Genomic DNA, 26,520 nt, shown 5'->3' on the forward strand with positions numbered 1-26,520 from the left:
TGAAGTAGTATTGCAAAGGTCGATACCTGCTGAATAACCAACGAGCATCCCCCACCAAGCTAGCTTGGAGGAACTCCTAATGTCAGATTAACATCATTGCTCAATTCACATAATAGCTTTCTGATCCATCATACTTTTCCCTCTTAGCTCGACCTAAATCTTAGAAGGGCACCTCGGTCCATTGTAGATCTCTTATAAAACTCGTTGTTTTATGATAAGTCTTCATTGAGTCTTGATCAAAATGACTATGTTGGGATCTATCCTTCCTTAGACAGTACAAGAAGATATCTCGTAAATCAGGGTTGTCACTCTCTCGCAAACAAGTAGATATGAACATCATGCACACCTATAAATCCATCCCAACAAATCCATCCATTTAGTAAATCGACACTCGAGAACATAGTCTAAAGGTTTTTAGTGACATCCTTACTAATGTCATCAGTCATAATGATATTTAGTAGCAAGGCTATAGTACACACAAGCAAAACCTAGAATAATAAGACATGGTGGCAATGATGATTGTAATGGCAACAATGTGGCTCAAGAAGGAAGGATATTTTAGTTTTTCTTTTGCTAACATGGAGGTTTAGTTAGTAAGCATGAAGGTGTAGGAAGAAAAGCCTAAAGAAATTCATTAAAAGATAGACGTATTCCTTTTCAAAATACTAGCGAAAACACAAGTATGACGTTATTGCGCTTGTGTGTTCGCATTTTTTTAATTTTTATAGAAATTTGAGTTGAGATGAATAAGAAATGTATAATTTTAAAAATAGTTGTTAAATGTAAAATTAGAAAAATAAAATATTTATACAAAAAGAAGTTTTTAAAATAATGGTTAAAGACAAAATATGTTTTTAGGATAATGGTTAAAGATAAATGGTTTATAAAATATTTTTTTAAAATAATAATTAAGGGTAAAATTGAAATAGCGAAATGTGGACACAAAAGAGGGTATCTCTTTATTTATGCATTGTTGTAGATGAATGGAAAATACTTTTTCTTCTTGCACTCCTATGATTTCTAACAATAGTCCCATATTTTTAAAGAACCTTCTACCCTTCCTAAAGGTACTTCAAGATTACCTATTCAACAAGATTTTTGGAACAAGTTTTATGAAATTCTAAGAACGTGATTTCCAAAAAAGGGGTTTTGGAAGAAGAATTTTGAAAAAGAATTTTTGAAACATATGAAATACATTTTGTAAAGAGCTTTCTAGACCAGAATTTTCAAAATAAGCTTTCTAGAACATATGAGATACTTTGTTAGATGAACTTTTCAGAACAAACTTTTCAAAACTTATAAGATGCATTCTGAATAGGATTCCAAGTACAAGATTTCTGAAACAAATTTTTTAGAACGAGTTTTCTTGAACAAGCTTCCGACCAAATCACCGTTTTACACTCTTTTATTGCTTCCTCTCGAAAGGACTGCAGCAACAATGGAGAATAGAGGTACAATGACAATGGCAACAGATGCAGAGGTGATGGTAGCCGCAACATGGTTCAATGAGGAAATGTATTTTTATATTTTTGCTTTTAGTATGGGAGTGCAACTAGTAATCATGGGGTGCAAAAAGAAAATGTCATAAAATTTTCCAAATTTGAAAGGCTAGCCCACTATTAAACAATACAACTAATCTCCGTGAGTGGTTAAAAGATCAAACTGCTCCTAAGGGTGTCAAAGGGAGGCCAGGTAGGGTACCCTACCCGTTGGATAAATATCTGTCTTGTATCTGTACTCATATTTGTGCAGGTATCTGTTATGCGGGTAACCGTATATTTTTTTAATATCCACGGGTACCCGCGAGTATTTACAAAAGAAAATTTTAATATTTAATAACAAATTTTAACCATAAATTCAAATAAAAATACAATACATAACATTTATAAATTTCAAACAAAGTGGAAATGAATAACATTGAATGACAATTTACAAAAAAATAGAGATTTTTTTAAAATCAATTGATAAAAAATAACCCCTTCAAAATTAATGTGTTAATATTTTAATAATTTTTTTTAATTTAAATTAGAGTATAGCAGGTACAAGTATCCACGGGTACAAATATTATGATATCCGTACTCGCTCCGTTAACTAACGGTATAAAAAATACCCGTACTCGTGACCCGCGAATATCTATTTTCAATATCTATTTCCTACCCATCACGGATTTTATCCGTAGATACCCGCAAATACAAATTTTGTTGACATCCCTAATTACTCCTCGTCATTGTCACTGTCCCTGAATTGCACATCAGAAAATTATTTTTCATAAAAAAATAATTTTAAAATTATATAATCCAAAAATGAAAAATATTTATGGATTAAAAAATCACACAATTAAAAAATAATTTTTTAAATATAAAATCAGCGAAAGGAAAATATCAGGTGCAAAAAAGAAATCCCCTACAACTAACCGAGATATCAATGAACAAGCCCATTTCGAACAAACAAATGGAACAAATTTGGGAAATAATTATGTAAGGTTTTTGGTGTTCATACCATTAATAACTCAAAACTGTGCTTTCCTATTAAAACAACCGATCAACAAAGTATCATTCCCACTCTATATATCACTCAGCAATGAACTGGATTACACGACTCAGTTCAGCAACAAAATGAGTGTAGCAACCTCTACAATATGATCTCATTTGTCTATTATTTTTCTTTAACGAAACATAAATGCTAAAATGAAGAGGTTCAGAAGAAGTTTTATTCTCCATCTGTGAAATCAAAATATGCATAAGTTGTAATCAATCTTCGAGCTCAATAATCTTCACAACTGAAGAGTCACCCAATTTCTGGCAAACAACAACTCGGTCATGTGGCTTTACGATGCCAAAAGCCTTCCCATGGTCTAAAGCAACCTTCAAAATTGATTCATTTGTCCCTGATTTAGACTCAGCCTGCACACAAACCACAAAACTCACTAACCTTAATCACTTTTAAAAGTAGTTTAAGGATTGGCGTTCCAATTCTTGGCTTAGCCTTACTGTATTTCCTATTTCAATTTGGATTTACTCAATATTTCTTATTGTACAAATGTAAAATATATAATTAATTAAATATCTTCTGAGTTTTTTGAAATATTGAATTTTGTACAATAAGAAAAAAAAAATTGAGTGGTTTTGAATAGTTCTTTGGTTACATCATTATCTTGATGGACTTTGAACAATTCTTACCGGGTGGCTTGGATCTGCAAGCATAGGGAAAAGACCTCTCACAATAAGTGATTGCCTAGCCTGCCATAGGGTCACCGAAAGGAAACAGTTAGAAAAAAGTAATTAGTCTCAATCCAAAAAGCTATTACAATAGCAAATAGTTTCTTTGAAAAGTTTGAGTTGGTCAAGTAGGATTTATTTATTTATTTATAGCATTATGTGAATTTGCCTCACATCAGTTTCAAAAGCCATGTAAAAGCATATTTAATTTGACACTTATATGGGATAAATGTCATAAAAAAGTAAATTTTTGTATTTGTAAAGAAAAAGAGAAAGTGAAAAGTGGTGAAGTTTACTGTCAAATGTATTAATTATATACCTCAAAAGCACCGGTGAAAGTCCATTTGAGTTGATTTGTCTTCAACTGGGGAATCACAACAGATATCACAGGCATGGTTGGTCTGTACTTAGCAATCAATCTACATAGATACAAAATAAACAAATAATTTATTATGTCAGCTACACATATAATTGCAAATAACTTAATCCAAAGTCTGAAAAAGAAAAATAAACAATCTCAGAAATGAGATGTCCTTTTAATAAAGGGAAATTATAAAAGGAGACAAAGTGAAACCTTGCAGCTCTTCCAGATGAAGTGAAGCAAATAATAATAGATGCCCTAACCTTGATAGCTGCTCGAACCTGCATGTTTCAGCAAAAATGAAATTTACTTGTCAATATGTATTACTGCTACACTACAAGTACATAATCCTTTGAATAAGCTAACAGAAGAACGTTGGTGAAAAAACCATAAAACAGTAATTAATGGTACCGCTGAGGAAGCAATTGATTCCAAGTGGCTCATTGGCTCTCCCACATGTTTTACAGCCTTCTTAAAATACAAATCTTGATTATGAACTTTCTCTGCCTGCACACACAGTAGCCATTATATAAGTAATGGAATTAAATTTATCATAGTGAGAAAATCATAATGTCATTCATTTAACCGGCAAAATTTCAAAGAATGGCATAAGAGGGAAACTTTCAAAGAATAACAAGAAATGAATTCAAAAGCATAAGAGGATGAGATGGTGGACACTGGAAAGATTTTAATAATTACCTCAGCACATATTTTTCCAACTGTTGTAATGGTCTCTACAGGGTATAGTCCTCGAAGGGTTTCAGCCCCAAGGAGAATTGCATCGCTTCCTGATCATGAAGAAAGAGGAAAACAAAATTAGACATCAAAGGGGCAAGGCATACTTGTGCATAATGTGATGAACACAATAAATGAAGACAAGAACATGCAAATGTACTAAATGCAGGAGTTCATACAATTCTCTGTTGCAATCTTTATAGAAAAATGAAACAGGATTCACCAGTTATGACAAAAGGAATTTACCATCCAACACTGCATTGGCAACATCGGTTGCTTCAGCACGAGTAGGTCTTAGATTATCAGTCATAGAATCCACAACACGTGTAACAACAACTGGTTTTCCAGCCATGTTACATTTGTAAATAGCAGCTTTTTGGAATAAGAAAACCTGTCATATCCAAAGATGTCATACATAGTTTTATTCTGGAGAGAGCAAGGAATGCTGTAAAAAATCACAAGTAGACACAGATCTTCGTTCATACTGAAAATTATTACCACACAAAAATGGAAATATCTCATATATATAACATTGGAATTTTCTGTCCAGAAGTAAACACTGACCTTCTCAGGTGGTAGTTCTATCCCTAAATTTCCACGGGCGAGGATGATGCCATCTGCTTCTTTCAATATCTCATCAAAATTTGTCAGTCCCTGTTATAATTTTACGGAAGAAATATGCATTTTAGAATCACATTTAAGAACTCTACAACATGGCTTTTTAGTTAACTATTCTAAAGATCTTGAAGTTTCTTACTTCTATGTTTTCAATCTTCGCAAAAATATGCGTCTGCTTAATGTCACCCAAATTAGAGAGAAATTCACGCGCCTGCAAAATGAAAAATGATGGCATTTTATTTTTTCCAAAATACTAAGGAAAACTAAACGAAAATTAATCACTGAATCAGAAACGATACAAAAACAAAGCAAATTCAGAAGTTGAAAATAGAGTCAAGAAGAATGTTAGGGAAAATAGAAAGAGATATGATAAAATTGATAGGATAAAAATTTATCAGGAATATTCCTTACATGGGAAATATCTTGAGCGTGCCTGGTATATAATGAAAGGATGTCTACATTGTTTCGAGCACCCCATGTACTTATCACCTGGATTAGTACGTAAAATGAAAAGGGAACATTTAGATTAACAAAGATAATAAGAAAAAAAGTATTTCCTTCATGAATGTAAAAGGGGGGGAAAATCAAGGATTTGTATTTTCTGCTGAGTTTTTCTGTATTGTTCATCTGCTGTGTCTTCAAAATATATTGATGACCACTGATGTTGAAGTTTTAAAATATATTAAAAAGACTTTTAAAATACTAATATAATGTATTTTTAATACACAGTAAAGGGCAACATTAAAATTCAGTAGAGAATCTGGACTCGAAAATCAAACCAGATATACTCTCTTGTCAGTACAGATAAATTATGGATTTTTCATTGACAAAATAACAGAAACATAAGCCATTGTACAACAGCATTAAGTAATTTCTGCCATTGATCAACTAAAGCTAATATTTCAACCACAAAATACAGTTTAGTCCTCTCCCTAAACAAGATAAAAAGTGAAGCATTCATTCTCAAAAATCTAAAGCATATTTGCTACTCAACTAAATTATATCAGCCTCAGTAATTTTACTCAAGATTCTAGTTACGTACCTCCTTATCCTTATCAGTAAGACTAGGAAGATCAATATGAATCTGAGAGACATGGACAGTAAACAATGGTCCCGAGAGTGTGGCACTGTTTTTTACGAGACAGGAGATCTCATCACCGTTTACCTCACTGACCTGCATTTTAAAACCAGGACTACTTGATTGACAGTAATAAAACACAATAATTCTGACTCTGTATAGCAATATTCTACTTTCTGCACTCTTTAATATAATGCTACCTACAAAGCTAACTGCACAAAACCAGCATACATGTGGCAAGTTTGTTGTTAATGGATGATGAAAAAACCTTCTATTTTACTGCATTATTATGGACTAATAGAACAGATAAAGATAGAAAAACGAAAAAAAGAGGTTAGACAAGAAATGAGGAAGATGGAAAGAAATATATGTCTGCTTGAAATGATAAATCATTTCAAAATATATACCAAATGCTTTTACATATATTAAGAATGTAACAATAAAACCTAGATTGCATTACCTCCAGCCATACTGAAGCTGTTTCACTTCCAGTGAAGAGGTATTTTCCAATAAAAATTGGATGACCCTTCTTAACAGCCTGCGAAATTATGAACATGTTAGTTAAGGAGACACAACACAATATTTGCGAATCTTTACATGATCCTTGCCAATCAATGCAAAGTGGTTTACACGAGTCAAGAAACGCAGGAACTCGAGTGTTTGAACAATTTCAAAGTGCAATGATGAAAATGTAGAATTAACAATTATGGAATAAAAATTCATTATCCATTCTGAACGATATTAAATGTGGACTGAAACAAAACACATGAATGAAAAAATATTCTAGAAAATGATTAGACCAGACCAGTAATTCCTCAAACCACCGTTAAGAATCACAAAATCTATCAGAGTTAAGAATCACAAAATCTAGATTTAAGAATCACAAAATCTATCATAGAGTTAAGAATCTCAAAATCTAGATTTAAGAATCACAAAAATCTATCATCGAGTACATATAGGATGGTATACAAAGATGCAACAAGAAAACAACTCACACGATCAGGAACAATCTCAAAAGTTCAAGATGATTACATAACATGCATGTAGCAATATCAGAAGATTATATGCAAAAAATTGGCAGAACCAGCGGCTATACAACAGAATAATATTGCAAAGTGCAAACCCCGAAAACTACATAGTATATGGAAATGACACACTGACCTTCGACAACCCACTAAAATTTATTGGCAATAGTTTTGAACTAGCTTCTTTCTTTAGATCTGGAGTAATGACAACTAATGTGTCTGCTTCAAGGGTGATTGGCTGTTCAGTCTTATTCAGAATCTGTAATTCTGGACCCATAGTATCTAGCATAACCTGCATTGAACCAAAATGCACACGTAAATTTTTTACATCAATAACCCTCCAGAAGATATTTGCATATAGGGTGATAGACGCCATTGTTTTGTAAATAAATAAAATAGTAAACACATGACAAGTATACCGCACAGAGTTTCTTGGTTTTTCTGATAGCAGCTCTCAAATTTTCCAATGTCTCCTGATGGTATTCTGGATCACCCCATGAGAAATCTAACCTCGCCACTAGCACATGGGAAGAAAAGAAGAATGAGATAACAAAACAGAAAACTCAAGAAGATTATAGACACGAACAAAATATATTTTTTTAATTTATTCGCAATGTGTATTTTCCCAAAGGTGAGAATGAAAACTGCTACAAGCTAGATTGCAATAGTTTTTGTTGTATTTCTTGCACTTTTGGGAAACTACAAGGGCCATCCAACACAGATAATTCTTGACAGAACTGTTCTGTTTTTCTGACAACATAGCAAGAAACAAAAAATCAAATGTCACATCTTATTATCCACTGCTGAAAGAGGACAAAAGATGAGATCCATGTGGACAAAATGTAACGCATTCAGTTTTAAAACAAGGACCACAAGTAATAAAAACTGTGACAGGAGAATACCAGACATTCCTGCATCAAGGCAACGGGCAATTATTTCAACTGATCGTGACCTTGGACCAAGTGTGCCAACAATTTTTGTCATCGCTGGAAAGAAAGACTGCATGATGGCATTAAAAAAAAACTTCAATCAAAATCCAAATTGACAACACTGAAATTCCTCATTGAATATGACTAAAAATTTTTCAGGAAATTGCATGCAATCCATGACCCTTTTAAGATCTCAAAACTTTGTACTTAAAATCCATAGCTTAAAAGACTAGCATATTTTTCTTTTGTTTTCTTGGAATGGATTTGGTAGATGATGCTACATTCCATAAATAAATAAATTAGTTATCCATTTAGCATGAGTTTTCAAGTTCCTTTTCTCAAAATTTGAAAAAACAGCACCGTATCCTTGCCACAGAAACAAGCATGCATAATTAATATATCAAACCACACGATCGCTTTAACTCTAAATCAATATGACTGGCTAGTTCAAACTCAATGTCATTGTCAGAGCGACTTTCAATTCATCAATGACAGTCATTTTGCATCTCGATCTGTTAAATTCCTTAGCAACGATCTTAAAGCTCATTAGTTTCTCATAATCACAGTGGTTAAAAGAGGGTAACTTCAGAGAAATCAGCACAACCCTTATCAACAGAAACATAGTCAGAGTAGAAATGTCATTCATTTCATCAATTATTCAACTTGATCCGCCAAACCCTCAGCATTTAGCAGTCAAAAGCAACATCACCAATCCCACACATATCAAAAGCATCATCACCAGAGCCACACACACATTCACTCCAAATATCAACACCACAAATGGGTCACCAAAAGTTTATAGCTTTTAACACAGTCCTTGCATGTTACAACAAGAGCATGGTGATTAGCACAAAATGGAAATCAAAATGAGAGAGGAAGAACGGAAAATGCTAACCGGCTTGGATGGCTCAAGCACGGATACCATCCGAATTGGTTCCTCGAGAAGTAAAGGACTTGAATGCATTTTGGATCAGCAAACAACACCTTACCACTGATCACTGAATCAAATCGATCAAAGCAGAAAGCAATTGGGGAATAGAGAGAGAATGAACAAGAATTATAGAAAGTGTGTGTGTAGCATGTATTTCTGTTCTTCAAATCTCAAAGAGAACGATTAAAGCGCCAGGTGCAGCAATCATGCAACACGCGTCCTTCAATTGCATTTACCAAAGTCTTCACGTGGGGACAGAAAGCCACAGGTATAAGAACAGAACAACTACTATCAATTATCAAACAGACAAATGTTAAATGGTATTCTAAGTTGAACACTAAGAATAGTGATTTACCATTGTTTTAACATTCAACTGTTTTAAGAAACTTGTGGTGGGTTTCACTTTAATTGTTTACTATACTTAGATTGTTACAACTTGATGATTTTGAGGTCAATTCATGAAATCTAAGGTGCATAATGATTTTCTTTAATTAAAGTAATTACACTTTTAAGTTTAAAACCCCTTGTTACATTAAATATGGAGAGAGAGAAAAAGTTTTGTTATTATTGTACTCTTATATAATTGTTTTCTATTTCCAATATATATGGTCTAGGAAATTCTAGATTAAAAAATTAAAAATGTTCATCATATTACAAATGGAGTTGTATCATATAGCATAAAAAACCAAGGGTTGAAGGGTTGAAACCATCAAATCAATATTTAGAGTGGTATTGTGTACTTTGTTTTTTAGGTAACTTATGAAAGGTGGAGAAAGAAAAAAATGGTTACTAAGAGCAATAGAAAAAGATTCCAGAGTGAAGTCAGATTGTATAATAAAAGATAAAAAATAATGTATTTAGAAAAATATTAAAGTAAATTTACATTCAAAATGATATATAATTAAATATTAAAAAGTATTATTTATAAAATAATCTCTGATTATATCATTCATATTAGAAATTCTAATTTTGTAAAATATTTTAACATGTAAAAATATTATAAATATAAATAAAAAATAGTTATTATAAATTTGTAATAAAAAATATTTTTTACAATAAAAAAATAAAATTATTTCACAAAAATACCAAAATTAAATTATATTATTAATTTAATATTTTAATTATTTATTTTATTATAATACATTAGTAAAATATTAAAAAATTATAAAGTATGCATGTTGATTTCAAAACAATGGCTGCATTGCCGATTGTATTTCTCAGATATTTTTAAATAGAGATTAATAAAAATGATAACTAATTAAAGTACATGATCATTAAAACTTCTAATTAAAACATTTAATATTGAATGAGTTTGTTTATAAAGTATATTGTTTTAATCTTATTTTAGTGATATAAAAGGAATATTAAAAGCATGTTGGATATAACTTCAGCCGTGCTCAAGTAAGAAAAAAAGTTATTTTTACTTAATTTGAATATAAATAATTTCAATCACCTCCCTCCTATTTAATCTCATGATTTTAGTGATATTTTTGCTTTAAAAAATTCTCAATAAATATAACTTAGAGTAATTTATAAAAATAAAAACATTAAACATAGTTTTGTAGTAGTACTAGTTTATATAATTTATAAACAAATGTGACAGTGAAGCTTGGTTTCATGTTTGACTCATTCCACTAAACAACGGCTGCCTCTGAAAAAACCAGTAGCCACTTCTTGCTTACACAGGAAAAGGCTGCTAAACTCTCTTTTTTTGTTCCTTTCTTTTCTTTTCTTTTTTAATCTAACTTTTTGCATACTTTTTGTTAGGTCAGACCAGAGAAAAAAAAAAAAACCAACATGCGACCCGATTCAAAAGAAATTCAAGGTAAATTTGAATATATGGTTGGATCGAGTCATATAAATAAATTATATTAGATAAATACATTTAAGTAAATTAATTAGATAATTATATTTGGATGAATTAGAATTTTTAGGTGTTAAATTTATATTTTAATATTTATAAATTTATATTTTAAATTTATTTCAAGATATATTTTATTAAAATTTAATAGTAAATAATATAAAATTATAGTTTACTATAACAATTATTGTTAAAATCACAAGTGTAATTTTTTGGATTAGAAATTTATTATATTTATTTTATATATTTAATAAAAATATAACTTCATTTTAATTTCCAATTTGAATAATTCATCCAAATCAGTTTGTAATATGAATAATTTGTATCCGACTAATTTAGTAAATTAAATGATAGGATATAAATTTAAAAGTGTTAGTTTTGAGTTATACTGAATCGATCAGATTCGAATTTGATCCAACCGTATAGACCTGGTTTTTGTATCATTCAAATTATACTCTTTTGAAGTTAAAATATCTATCTAGAGTATTTTGAATAATTATTTTATTTTCTTATTATTCTTAATTCATACAAATTTATATATATATATATATATATATATATATATATATATATATATATGTATACGATATAGACAAGTTATTATAAATTGATATAAGAGTTAAATACAATTTTGGTACCTATTTTTAGTTTGTTCAATTTAGTTTTTTTTGTTATTTTCGCGTTTAATTAAGTCTATTTTTTTAAATTTTGTTCAGTTTGGTTATTTTTCATGACTTCGATTAAATTGATGACGATAGAGTGTACAGGGTGTCACTGTCATGAACTGTCTTAATTGTTATGGACTATCTTAATTATGATTGTTTATGTTTTGTTCAAATAAGTACTTATTTTAATTAAATATTATCAATTTAGTTTTATTCTTCTCTTCATTACTTTCAACCTCAACTTGTCGTCAAACTCCATTTCATCATATCTCTCACCATCCATTTCATTATCCTCAAACACCTTTGTTATTTTTGTTATTGTTACATACTTATAAAGTCAATCCATAATTGGTATGTGCCCTAATGATAACACATTATTCGATGTGTTAACCACCTCACTAGTCATAACTGGAGTTGTTAGTCTTCTTGTATCCTGAAAAAAAAAATCTTAAATAATAATCAATCTTAGAGAAAAAAAATAGTTAATCGTAACCAATTTAAATATCAATTTATAAACTAAAAACTATTGATTTTTAAAATAATTTATTATAAATAAAAAATTATAATTAGTTTGTAAATTGATTATTAAATTAATTTTTTAACATTAAGTATGTAACATCCCATTTAATAGTTTTTATGCTACTAAATAAAATATTCACATCATGATCCAACAAAGCAGGTAGTATGGATAAATAGTTAAAAAGTGATGATACAATCATCCAAAATAATCATATAATTCCCTAAGGAAGTGATACGGTCTATACAAAGTAGAGTCAGTTCATACAATTAAAAACTCCAAGGATCTAACTCAAAAAGGTTACTACTAAAAGTTCCAAGCCAAGATCAGCTCCTGTCTAGGAGAAGGGTTTCTTCATCTGGATTCGGCTTTGCTCACACCAACAGTAAGTGATCATTGCAAAGGAGAACACATAAGGAAATAAACATAAAACAAGAAAGGTAAGCTAACTGAAATGAAAGAAAATCATATAGTCTACAGTATAAAATCATTCATAACACATAACTCAATTATATAATTCTAGACTTGATATCCGGATTGTGTAGGTGACATTGGAGCTCTCGGTGGCTTGCGCCTGTGAAGGTTCCCAAACTCTGCAGAGTTTGAGCACAAGGGGTTATCACCCAACCACTCACAGGGTAAGTCCCCTTCGCATCTAAGACTTAATCAAGTCCAGAGACTAGGACCTCCTGCTACTCCTCACGACATAATTCATTCTACTCTATCTGAGCGTGAATGATTATTGGAGTTTCAGGATACCAACCAATACGGATTCCTCATGTCCTTACACACACTAACATTCTCTTCTGAATTTCCCTTGAAATTCTATCTCAACCACATCTCACAGTTCATATTCATCAAGTTTCACCATACATAGCATTGGCAACACATTCCATTCACAAGGGAGACTAATTGCACAAAATCACTTTCAAACATATAATTTCACCCTTTAAAACAGAACATCAAGTGTCCCACTGCAGTAGCTTTCGCTCAAGCTAAACAATCTAGCCTAGGCGAGAGGTCGTCTCGCTTAGGCGAGTCAATCTCGCCTGAGCGAGGCTCTAACAGTGGCAAAATTAAAAAAACTTGGGCGAACTCTCGCTCAGGCTAAGCTAGTTCGCTTAGACGATGATGTCTCTCGCTTAAGCGACCTCAGCTCGCCTAGGCGAGGCTTCGCGCATGAACATTGGTGGGTTTCCTGGTATTTTCACTCAGGCGAGAGCCACTCGCCCAAGCAAAAATACCAGGTTACGAACATGTTCCTACGTGCAGAAGCCCATATTTTTCCACACAATCTAACACACATTCAATTATACGGTTCAAACATCAATTCATCACTTAAACATGCAATCTAAAGTCATCAGAACAGATTTCTCTACGAATTATAAGATAATGGTTAGTTTCCCTTACCTTTTTATGATGTTTGAGCTTGGTAAGATACCTCCTAAACAATGAGGGCTTAGGATTTCAGTTCAACCTAGAGAATTTAGTCATTACAACACAGGAAGAGGAGGACGCCTGATTAATTCCAGAATAGAGGCAGAATTTCGAATTCAGAGTAAAACAGGATCAGACTTTGAAGAATTGACTTACTGTGAGGGAGGGAGTTGGAAGCAAGGTCAACTGGGAGCTCTGTAAAGATTTCTCTTCCAGGAACTGAATTTGCAGAAGAAGAATTAGAATTGTGAAGAGTATGGAGTTAAGAGGAAAAGAATTTGAGAGAACGATGGAGAGTATTTCTGTTCGGTGTGGGTGAGTTGGTGCACTTAAGTTTAGTAAGAAAGAGATAATTCAGAGAAATAAAAAAGTAAGGGGCTTCACAAAGTACCAAACGAATTATTATTTAAATTGATTTGTAATTAATGATAAATTTGCATAGTACTCGTATCGATAAACACATAATAAATTTTGGACAGAAGCAAATTCACATCATGCGGGTTATGCGAGTCAACCCGTTATCATTGGCTCACACACACTATGTCGCGTAACTGTCTCACATTACCGTCTCTGATCAAATAGTATTCCTCTCGGTTTTTCTTCACCTCTTATTTATTATAGTGGTATATCATTTAATTTCCAACATTTCTAGATTACTCATTCCAATGTATCTGGATTGATCAATTCATTATACAATTTTTAATTGTTCAATTTATAATACTACATCAAATAAACCAAATTGAAAATGCATTTTATATTACCTAATTCACAATACTACCCAGAAAAAATAATCAGCTTGGAAAAAAGACTACTTTAAAATATGTGTAGGAATTACCAAATTTGTTAGACATTTTTTAATAGTTTTATGCATAACCTTTCATCTTTATTTTTACCCTGTAAACATTACTCATTCATATATATATATATATATATATAGAATAATTTCAGAGAACCCTTTTAAAACTTAAATTTATCCTTAAAAAACATTTAGAGTATGTTCTCATGCGAAGAAAGACTGTAGAAGCAAAATGGAGAGCGATGAATAAGAAGAGAAACAGTTGTTCTTTTTTGGGAAAAGACAGCGATGAAAAGACGAATAATTACGGGATTATTACATAAATCGATCTCTCTTTTTTGAAGAGATTTGAGTGATAAATATGACAAAATACCGCAATATCCTTGTTGTTCATGTTATTATATGTGAACAAAATCACGTCACTGTTGCACTCATAGCCATGGGCTCGAGGTCTGCGAACAAGATTCCTGATGCACACATTTGTATCCGGTTCCAGCTTTTCACTTACCACATTTGTATTTAATTACAAATGGTTCAGGATCCGGATACATGTTACTTGTATCCGATTCCACACTACATTTGTATTCAATGTTTATTTATTTTTTAATTAAATATTAAATTTTATAAATCAAATATATTTTAATAATATTTTTTTTCAATTCATAAATATTTATAATATTTTTATTTATGATAATAATATATGAACAACTAATTACAAATTATCTAAATATCATTTAATCATACTTTTTTAACACCAAGGACAATTAAGTCATTCTACATTTTTATCTATTAAATTTAAATTTTTTTAGTTACATCAGTCAAATCCTTCACATACTTTCACAAAAATTACTCTTAAATCCACTTCACTATCACTCCGAAATCCATAAAAAAGAACAACATAAATATCACATTCTAATAAACCTAAATCAATCATCTTCCTCTCCCTCAAATCATCACTCCATAAGAACACACCCTTAGACTGTGTTTTTTTGGGGTGAATCCACTATTCAAGAGGATTGAAAAACAAGTATTAGATGGTGATTGCCTTATTTTTTTTCAGGGTGATAGAAAGAGATAGGAATGGAGGATTAGAATGATTCATAGTAAATACCATTTCTTTGATATGTGACATTAGAGGATGATGAATGATAAATAACTAATTTATCTTCTTTATATTTATTTTTTCTCATGTTACCCTCCTCGTAATACTTACTTATTTTTTACCTTACATATTAAATTTATTTTCATACAAAAATATTGTAATATTAATTTGTTTCTTAAATATTTATTTGTAATTTCAATCATTGAATAAAATTTATAAAAACAATTCTAAATCATGTATATATAATTTTATATGATCTATAACAATAAAAAATTTTGTTAATTTAACTATTTTATCTATTATTTTTTTTAATATGTCACACTAGTCAATTTAATCACAAATTTCACTTTATAATCTATTTTAAAATTATCTTTAAATCTCTTTAAAAAAATAACACTAATTTAACTCTCTTATCCTTTCTATCTATTTTTCTCTCTCTTAAATTCTCTCCAAAAGAAGATAACTTCAAATTACCGGAAATGTGCAAGTAGCGGTTAGTGAAGCAGGTAGACAGCACAAAGACTTGTCAGAGGGAAAGTGTGGAGTTGTCATTGCACAATTTTAAATGATGAATGAGAATAAAACTTGTTTCCTAAATATCCCTTAAAAATATTTTAGTCATTAAATAGGATACGTGGGTGTATATAAAAACTATGAGGTACAAATAGATTTTAGGAGTATGGTTTGTTGAAGATTCATTAATCTATTAATTTATATTTTGGAGTTTTAGTTTACAAATAGACTCTTTAAAATATATTTTTTTAATTAAAAATAATAAATCATTATATTTTCCAGAATTCAAACACGTTTAATCGATTGAAAACACACAGTAACACAAGTCATACTTAAACAGAGATTTAATAACATTGAAATTCTATGATAATTTTCAAGAAATATAAAATTATAGCGGGTCATTTACACCATGACTTGAAAAGAAGACTGATTATAAGTTGTTTACGAAGTGAATTGGTTTGTAAATGGAAGTCAATGTTTTCTAATGAGATTAAAAAAATAAAAATGGAATGGATAATATAAAATTTTGTTGGCTCAATAAATCAAAGCAAAGTAAGCAGAAAAAGAGAAATCAAAGCAAAATGATTGATTAAAAATATATTTTAATGCAACCATTGTGGGTCCATTTTTTAATATGTGGGCCCCTCCGAGGACTACGTGGAGGCCATATTGGTAAAAGGTCACAATTCCGCGTAATTGCCACTCATGGCTGATTGTGATCGATTCATATTCATTACTCTTACCTTCCAATTTTATCACTTCACTTCCAAATTTTTATATATAGATTTATGTGCTTTCATATTCAATTTTAGTAACACATTTTTTTTCTCTAAAATTTATCTAATAGGTATTCACTATAAATATGAAAAATAAATTTCTCAAAATATTTCATTGAATTTTAAATTTATTGTAAAAGTATTACTTAATTAATTATGTAATATAAAGATAAAGAGTCTATATATTGCAACCTCTACTTTTAAAAATCTCAAAATTAGCTTCACCAATGAAATATCGTTCTAGCTATAATTTATAGGTATTAAAATCATGTTCAATATTTATTTACAAAATTTAAAACAATTCAGATTTTAAATTATTAATTAAATAAATATTTAGAGACAAAATACTTTAAATTAACTTAATATAAAATAAAAACACATCCCACGATAAAAACGGCGAGTGGCTGCATAAATATAATACTATAGACAAACATTATCTTATTTTTACACATAAAAGATCTATATTATTTGTATAAAAGCCATTTTTCACGTTAGACATTATTATATATATATATATATATATATATATATATATATATATATATATACTTTTATAACCCACTTAATCAACATTTATTTATATAATTTTATTTATTATTTTTTTCTTTTTAAGTACATGACGAATGTTTCTAATAGTGTTATCGAGATGAACTAACATGGTTCATATAAATTAGTTTATGTTGAGCTAAAAAATATCAGTTTAATCTGACTAATTTCTTAATGAGTTATAAATTTTACAATACGGTTTGATTTATTATGGATTGGTGAGTTAGTGGATTGACTCACCTACGAATGATTTTCTTTTCAATTATTTGATATATTTATTACATTACAATGAGAATGATTGACTTAATTTATATTTTATAATAATGAAATCAAAATATTCACCTGAATACGTTATTGTAAAAATAATAATTAAAGAAGAAAATATTAATGTATATAACTTGATAAATAAATTAATTAAACATTTAAATTATTTAAATATTATTAAAATATATTCTATTATCAAATTGTAAATTTATATAATTAAAAGTAGAAAATAATTATAAAATAATTATAAAATAATGTCGATGGATTAATTAATCTAGGTTTAGTTTAATCTACTATTGAATAAAATTAATTTTTTTTCAATCAACTTGACTCGAACATTTAATAAACCAGGTTAACTCATAAATAAACCAGGTTAACTCATAGTTTAAAACTTATTTTCACATATCTAAATTTTAGATTATGTTGGATATCCATTTATATTTATTCGTAAAACCAAAAACATTATGTTATGATAAAAGAAATTATCTAAAATTATGTCAGCTTTCACTCGTATATGGCGAGCAGAAAGTTCAAACTATCTTTCTAAAAGAATGATATGCGCTAATTTGTTTTTAGTTTTTATTTGCTCTATTTACTTGCTGTCGCTGAGTTAGATCGTGTGATGATGAGATATTAATTAATTAAGTTAATTTTTCTATCTTCATCTTAATATTAAAATTTTGTCTGATTAATTAAATTAATTTGTCTACCTTTCAGACACTTACACTATATTTTCTTTTAGTTTTATTTACATGATCAATACTTTTTATATGAATTAATTTATATTTATGTGTGTATATTGTTCTCATATATATATATATATATATATATATATATATATATATATATATATATATATATGTGTGTGTGTGTGTGTGACCATTCCAATCTCCAGATAGAGATATAATTGATATGTTATTGACCAACTAAAACAATTTCTTAACTCGTGCATTACGTCTTCTGTTTTTTTTTTTCACTCTTTAAGATTAACTATTTATTTTTTTATAAACAATTTGCTTTGATAGTTATTTGTAATAAAACTATAATATATAACAGAGCTAAATAATACATTAAAACTTTAAAATATTTCTTATAAAAACAAGAACATTAACTATTTCCAACATACAAATTAAAAAAAGTTAGACGCAACAACACGAGAAATTAAGTTACTTATCATAACTATTAAACTAAAATTAATTATTTATATTAGTGAAAATACACGCATTACGTTGTGTGTTTATTTTTTTTCCGATAACAAAATATAATAAAATTGTAATTATTAAAAAATATAAATATTTTGTATAATTTTATTGCAGATAATTTTGTTTGTAATGTTTTATCATAAATAGTTATTTTAGTTTAAAAATGATTAAATTTTAAACAACAACCATTTAAAAAGTGAAATTGATAAATGATTACTTAACAAATATTAGACTTGAAAAAAAATGTACACAATAAAATGAGGAATCATCTTTATACAATAGTATACATATCATATGTTTAATTACAATTTTTATTAATAATTAACACAAAGTTTAAAATTAATTAGACATTATTCATAGTTGGTTTTAATTTAAAAATATAATTATGTTTTTATTTTTTAATATAACTTAAAGTTTTCACTCAATAAACTATATAGAGAAAACATTTAACTTCCATAGTTAGTAAGATCAAACTGTCTACACTGTTGTCTTAAATACATCATTTAAGATAGTTTTACAAAAATCAGTAAAATTAATTGAATAATAATATAAACATTATTAATGTATTATAACTCATTATTGAAATTCCAATTTTTTGACATAAATACCATTTTCTACATATTTTTAATTTGAAAAAGAATTGTAAAAATCTGAGTAAAACAATAATGAATATTTATAACATTAAATAAATAAATAACTAAAAATGTAATTTTACACAATAAATTATTTAAACAGTATATATATCAATATAGCGTGTTAAATGTTATTGCTGTAATAAATAAATTTAAATAAGAATAACGCTCTGATTTTAATGTAAAAATTTAGATTCATAATAGTATACACGTAAATGTAGGAACAAGCGTGCGCGCTAGATTCCAATTAATGAATTAACAAATAGTAGACCAAAGTTTACTAGTCAAAGTCAAAATTGCAAAAATAGGACTCGGTATCCTAAAGTATAAAATTGTAATTTACAAGTAGTTAAAAAAGAGCTTAAGAAAAGAAATCCAATAAATACAATTTAACAATTTTTTGAATAAAAATAAACATCAATAAAATTTTAAAGGTATTTAAATAATTTTATATAATAAAAAGGTATTTAAATATTTTAATTTCACATTCAAGTAATCTTCTTAAACTCAAACCACTTTAAGGTTAAGTGGCATTTTAATTACTGCTTTAATTTTAAAGAAGATTTCAACCAAGACAAAAAGTTTCAATAGCATGTCAAGTGTTTTTTAAACTACTTTCTGCATATGAGTTGGGGTAAATAATTACTGTGGAGGGTGTGAAGGGGGAATAGAAAAATAACCGAGAAAATGTGTCTTTAATTCCATTCATTCATACACATACATACACTCGCTTTCTCTGCAATTTCGTCTTATTTTCCTTTCACTGCACAACTTCCATATACTTCCATTTCTCTCTCTTTCTTCCTCTCTCTCTCTCTCAGCTCAACTATTTCTCTCCAAGCCCAAGTCTTCCTTTTTTTTGATCGGTGAGTTTCTGGGTCTCCCACTGTCACTTTTAATTTCTGTGTATATTAGATGCTTTAGAACTTGCAAACTCATTATTAATTGTGATTTTTATCTTCTTTTATTTCATGGTTTCTGCGGTTTTCCTTTGTAGTTGCAGTGAGGATTGTTGTGGAACCATTTCCACCCTAAAGTATATTCTTTTCAGCTTGTGATTCTAGTACTCTTTGTAAATAAAAAGCAAGTAAACAGAAAAGGAGGGGTGGGGATAGATAAACAATAGAATCTCCAGATTTTGGTTTATATTCTCCTCCTTTACAAAAAAAAAAAAGGTAGTAAATATTCTTGAGCAGTAATTGCTAGAATGAAACTATGGAGTTGATTTCAGAGCTTATTTCCCCCTTATAATTATACGCTTGGGCAAAATCATGTAAATGAAAGAATCTTCTTTTTCTCTCTTTGGTTGGGGCCTATTTCCTCTTTTTATTTATTTTCCTTCTTTTTGTTGAAAATTCATGCAATCTCGCTTTTTTTTTTTTTTTTTTTTTTTTTCTATCGCTGTGGGTTACACTAAGGTTGTATCTATACAAGATTGTGACTGATGTCTGGTCAACTTGAACATTTTTTGCTACAATTTGAAGTCAAAATTAAGAACTTACCGAGACTTATACCCATTTTGTTTAAACCACAGTATAATTGCTGTTTTTATACATCAATTTAATCTGCACAAGATATAGATATCCATTTCACATGCTTCGTAGTTTGTGTCTGCTAGATTTTGCCATATATTCCAAGACATTGGAAAATTGGTAATTATATCATGAAGCTATAATATGATGAATTGATTTATCTTAGGCCCATCTATTTGCATCAAAATACTATATATGACCGGATAAAGGTAAAGAGGATCATCCAATAGGTTGTTTCATGAGTTAGGTAAAATTCTAATAAAGCAGTCGGCAAAGATAGCTTGGTTTCCAAGGGAAAAAGATGCCTTTTAATTCACAAATAATCCATTGTTGTACTTGAAACACGTAGAATTTTCACAGTTGCAGAAGATGATATAATAAACTATAAAATCTAAGCACTTGGAATAGTTTGCCATGGTTGAAAGATGTTAGGATAGTCCACTTCATGCCGCATGCAGTAAGTAATAGGGAAAAACCATTTTTCATTTGGCCAAATTTAATAACCTCAAGCATAATCTTCCGTGCCCCTTCCTTACCCTGCCATGGGCCAGAATAGCAAAAAGAGCCTTTTAGAAAGACCAAGTTCGTATTTTGTTATATTGTGCTGAGCATCATAAAGTATTTGATTCAGATTGAAATTTATCTGGATACTTAAAACCCATTTTGACAATCTTATTTTGTGTTATTTATGGAGTACTACAGAGCTATGACCAAGGACTTGTCTTAAAGAGCATTTTTTTACAATTCATAGGTAAGCAATGGTTGGTGCATCATGGTTTCGAACTCTATGGAAGAATCAACGGAAGGACGATGCTCATTCTGAGAAGGCCGTGCTTGGAGTATTAGCATTTGAAGTCGCAAGCTTAATGTCCAAGCTTGTTAACTTGTGGCAGTCTTTGAGTGATAAACAGGTTGCTAAGTTGAGAGAAGAGATAACAAATTCAGTGGGTATCAGAAAGCTTGTTTCGGAAGATGAGAATTTCATTGTACGTTTAATCAGTCTGGAGATGCTTGAGAATATGGCACATGTAGCTGAATCTGTGGCTAGGCTAGGGAGAAAGTGTAGTGATCAAAGTTTGAAAGGTTTTGAGAATGCCTTTGATGAATTTATCACTTTTGGTTTTGATCCATATCGGTGGGAGTTCAGTTCCAAAAAAATGGAAAAAAAGGTAAGAAGGATGGAAAAGTTCATATCAACTAATGCAACTTTGTACCAAGAGATGGAACTGCTAGCTGATCTCGAGCAAACTCTTGGAAGAATGAAGGCTTACACCGAGTCAGATGGACCAAATTTAATTGACTATCAAAAGAAGGTTGCCTGGAAGAGGCTCGAGGTGAAGAACTTAAAGGCTAGTTCTCTGTGGAACAGAACATATGATTACACGGTGAACATTTTAGCAAGATCTTTATTTACAATATTCAGAAGGATCAACAATGTATTTGGCATTCAAGAGATAATAGATGTTGGTAAAATCAAGAATCGAAGTGCTTTGAATTCTGATCACGCTGATGGTAGTCGATCAGTGTCTGAATTATTGCAACCTTCAGTCCAACCCTCTAGCAAAGCTCGGGCCACATTTGCTTCAGGACCTCTTGGTGCTTTTGCTGCTACATCTCGTCCAAATGTTCGAACAAATAAAGCTAGCATGTTTCCTTTAGATGCTGGAGACTCGTCCACAAAGCCAGGCCTAAGTTCAGTAAAGAATAGAAGTGTCAGATTTTTCTCAGGTCCTCTTGGAAAAAATTCAAAAAAGCCCGTCCCAGATAATGGAACAAATAAAAGCAGCAAGATTTGGAACTTAAATGGCCACTCATCTGCTGTAAGTGGGAAGGAAATTAATGCAAGACATAGTCGATTGACTCAAGTAGAACCTTTCAAAGGATCTATACTGACCAACAGTTCTTTGGTCACTGATAGCCGCTCAAGCCCAAATGATGTTCATTTAGCATCACAGAATCCCAATGACCCTAAGGCAAACCTTGTTACTCCTAGAAAAGAGGTTCATAGCCCTCAATCAACTTTCCATTACCTGTGCAGGTTAAAGCCTCCATCTGAATCCCTTGGTGCTGCTTCTTTAGCCCTGCACTATGCAAATGTAATCATCATGATTGAGAAGCTGGCAACATCTCCTTACTTGATTGGTCTTGATGCAAGAGATGATCTGTACAACATGTTACCGAGACGTGTAAGAGTTTCTATTAGCATCAAACTGAAGCCATATTCCAAGGCCATGGCTTCAGCAGTGTATGATGCAGGTCTAGCAGAAGAATGGACCGAAGCAATGACGGGTATATTAGAATGGTTAGCCCCGCTTGCCCACAACATGCTAAGATGGCAATCTGAGAGAAGTTATGAGCAACATTGCTTTGTTTCCCGAACAAATGTGCTGCTGGTACAAACCCTTTACTTTGCAAATCAAGAAAAAACAGAAGCAATAATTACTGAGCTTCTTGTGGGTCTGAATTATGTGTGGAGATATGCAAGGGAGCTAAATAAAAAAGCTCTGCTAGACTGTGGCCATGGTGGGGTAGATAATGGATATTCCCAACTGAATGTATAAGCACTTTTAAGTCAAGTTCATGGCAGGATTCATTTTTCAACAAAAGTGCAGTCCCTGCAATTGATTTGGATGAATCTTTTCAGGGAGACAAATCTTCTGGCTTCTTAGATCTCAGTGAATGTGAAATAGGTGCCCTGGAGCATGAGAGAAATACCCACATACACTGGTTTATTGTGTCAGAAATGCATTCTTGGTGAGAAATGTTCATTTTAAATATTCAGTATTATTTTTCTTGAGGAGATCTTGCTGATTTAACTTGGATCGCATATCTCATCTTTGAATAGTAGTCCTATGGGTGCATATTTATGAGCTTTATATGTATTAAATGTATAGTTTTTATCAGCCGGGATATTTCTATATTGATATCTGTTGAATTCTATAAATTTCTACGTCGGTATCTTTTGAATGGTGAGACACAAAGATTTCAAATGCTTTATATTTATGGTATGTAAAGATATTTTCTGTTTTTTTTTAATTAGTATTTAAACAATTTAATAATGTTTTCATTTTATTTCTTGTTTTTTAGACTGTTTGTTACTGACAGTAATTAAAATGATATTTTTATGATCAGTGACAGATCCAAGGGGCAAGGAGGGGCCCCTTGCTCCCGCTATAGTTCAATCAACATTAAATTGTTAGAAATATTGCGATTACTTGAAACATAGATTTTGAACTTACTATTTGATTTTTATGTGGAGAGAATTATCGAAGTATCATACTCATTCTATTCTTGATTTAAAACAATCACACCCAGAACTTATCTTTTGCCTTCATATTTTTTCTCTCCCTGTGATGCATTATTTAAGTCATGGTGGTGGGTATCACTTCATAATCTTCTGCCATATCATTCCACAAATCTAATATTACAAAACTCACAGTTCTTCCCAACAAACTCAGTAGGAGTAAATTGCAAGAAACTTTTTATTCAATATCCATTTCACAGTTCCTTCAACAGCAAAACTTGGATACCAATGGTTAGTTTTAAATCATAAAAAAAATAAAAAATAAAGAGAAAGATGCAGTGTAAATATTTGTCTTACTTAAGAAATGTTGAACCATTTATTCTGTTGAGTCTATCAATATCTTTAAACAGAATACTACTGACAGATGAAAGATTTTGTTCCTTGATACTGGGAGTTGTTAATGGAGAAAAAGAAGAAGAAGAAACAGCCTTAAAAACCAAAATATCATTTGACCAGTTCAAACTAAATTATAACTGGTCTAACAACAAATAAGACTTTTTCGCAGTGAACATAGACACATTTTTTACTTTCGAACAAAACATCGATCAATATATTTAACCACTCAATTGTTGAAACTTAGAACACCAAAGGGAGATTTATACCGTGTGAGTTATGTATTTCGAAGCGCACGTCATACGTTGATAGCGCACGATTTGGTTTAGATACTTCATATTCCCCTTTAATTATTTTTTAAACGAGTCTATTTACCTCGATCTAAAATTAGTTAATATTTAAAGTAAATTTTTAATTTAAAAGGACAACATAATACAAAACAGTTTATATTAATTTTAGCACGTTATCTAATAAAAAATATTATACTTTTTTCATACTTTCAAGTAACATTTTATTTTATTGTAATGATGATGCCATTATAATAGTTTTTTGAATTTTTTTTGTTAAATTTTATAATCTAAAAAAAATTCTTTAGAATAACTTTTTTTTTGTAAAATAGACTATGTTTTTAATATTTAAATAATCAAATAATTTAATAAAATAAAATAACGAACTATATTCAATAATAATATTAGTATATTATTAATTTTAATATTATTTAATAATTTTAATAAGGTTAAATTTGAGGCTCACCGTAAAGAACCTATCACCTAATCTACAAGAAACTAAGTTAAATTGGATGGAATTGAATTTGATACAATTAAGAAAACAGCATACTTAAAAAAAAATAAAAATCAAACACTCCTAATTTAATTCTATGACTATTCACATTTTTTTTTCCAACATTTAAGACTAAATCTCTCATCATAAACTTTATTTAACAATTAATGAGAGTATATCAAATGCGTGTCATGACATTGATTATATGGATTGATAACGAGGAAAATGTATAAGATATTTTAACAGGAAATAGAAATAAAACATTGTTAAGTTGTATTTTAATTCAAATATCTTACACGTCATTCATTGCCAATGAATGCATTGAAAGCGATGTCACCTTATTAATACGTTAAATTTCTATTAATTGTCGAATATTTTTCTTTTCCGACAAAAGGAAAGAAAACGAATGAAACTTGGAACGTGAATCTAAATTTTAAAAGTTTAGATACTATAAAAGCTAATAAGAGCAAAATATTTATATACGTGCGTACTAAAGTATGGTACCATAATCTAATTATGCACTAAAGTTTTTATTTGAGTCCATTAAAAGTAAATAATTTATTTATTTTAAAAAGATGCATAAACAAAAAAGCTTTCTTGTTCAAACACAAATAATTATCTTATATTAATTGCCAAATTCGTTTAAAATGTAAAGACTTAAATATTGGTTTTAATTTTCGTTCAGATATTTTTATTTGGTTTAATATATATTTTTTTAATTTCGTTTTAATATTCATTAATTTTGTTTAATCTGATTTTGTTTTCTAACATTGATTAAATAATTAATGTATGGTGAGCAACATGTTATCACATAGTTTTTTTTTGTTTATAATTTTTTAAAAATAAAAAAAAATAAACGGTTAAGTTAATATCGTGTCATGTGTTTGATAAATTTTTTATATTAAATTTGGTTATATATTTTTTTTCAATTTAATTATAATTTCTTTATTTTTAAATTATGCAATTTTGTCTCTTGATTAAATTATAAAATCTTAGAAAATGAGATTTTAGAAGTGTTAATAATTTAAAAATAATGAGATTTAATTATTTTAATGTTAAAATTTTTTAGTATAAATAAAATTGTTGAAACGAGTTTTATTATTTTTTTAGAATTTCCAAACTTTTTTTAACAGGAACGTAATTTTTTTTTTTAAATAAAAAAGTTATAAAAAACTAATGATTTAAATATTGTTACTAAACATGATTAAATTGAACAAAATAAATAAATTAAAAAAATGGAGGAAATGAAAAAAAATCAGAAAGCAAACCGATGTTTAAGCAAAAAAAGAAATCGTGGACGGTGAAGAAACCGAATCAGTTTGTTTAAAATGAAAACAGAAAAAGTTTTTTTTTTTAAAAAAGGAG

At 29.6% G+C, this 26,520-nt stretch overlaps 2 protein-coding genes across 3 annotated transcripts; one reads left to right on the forward strand and one right to left on the reverse strand.

Moving 5' to 3' along the window:
- Positions 1–2,473: 2,473 nt before the first annotated feature.
- On the reverse strand, positions 2,474–9,194 carry LOC114189621 (pyruvate kinase 1, cytosolic-like). The gene is made up of 16 exons (XM_028078242.1): positions 8,860–9,194; positions 7,938–8,034; positions 7,455–7,552; positions 7,172–7,327; positions 6,471–6,548; positions 5,975–6,106; positions 5,344–5,421; positions 5,072–5,143; positions 4,879–4,968; positions 4,561–4,705; positions 4,279–4,367; positions 3,991–4,086; positions 3,793–3,860; positions 3,538–3,637; positions 3,180–3,239; positions 2,474–2,903 (listed from the first exon to the last, which is right to left on the reverse strand). Exons 1-16 carry the CDS (start codon positions 8,926–8,928, stop codon positions 2,751–2,753), a joined length of 1,581 nt encoding a protein of 526 aa, XP_027934043.1. The 5' UTR covers positions 8,929–9,194; the 3' UTR covers positions 2,474–2,750.
- A 10,708-nt stretch (positions 9,195–19,902) lies between these two features.
- On the forward strand, positions 19,903–23,756 carry LOC114191039. Of its 2 annotated transcripts, none has more exons than XM_028080187.1 (2): positions 19,903–20,072; positions 21,490–23,756. In XM_028080187.1, the coding sequence occupies exon 2, from the start codon at positions 21,497–21,499 to the stop codon at positions 23,297–23,299; it is 1,803 nt and encodes a 600-aa protein (XP_027935988.1). In that variant the 5' UTR covers positions 19,903–20,072; positions 21,490–21,496; the 3' UTR covers positions 23,300–23,756. The 2 variants fall into 2 exon arrangements, with proteins under 2 accessions (XP_027935988.1, XP_027935987.1); XM_028080186.1 differs by having other exon boundaries at positions 19,914–20,072; positions 21,441–23,756.
- Positions 23,757–26,520: the final 2,764 nt, after the last annotated feature.

Source organism: Vigna unguiculata, chromosome 7 (assembly GCF_004118075.2).
Source record: "Vigna unguiculata cultivar IT97K-499-35 chromosome 7, ASM411807v1, whole genome shotgun sequence".
NCBI lineage: Eukaryota > Viridiplantae > Streptophyta > Magnoliopsida > Fabales > Fabaceae > Vigna > Vigna unguiculata.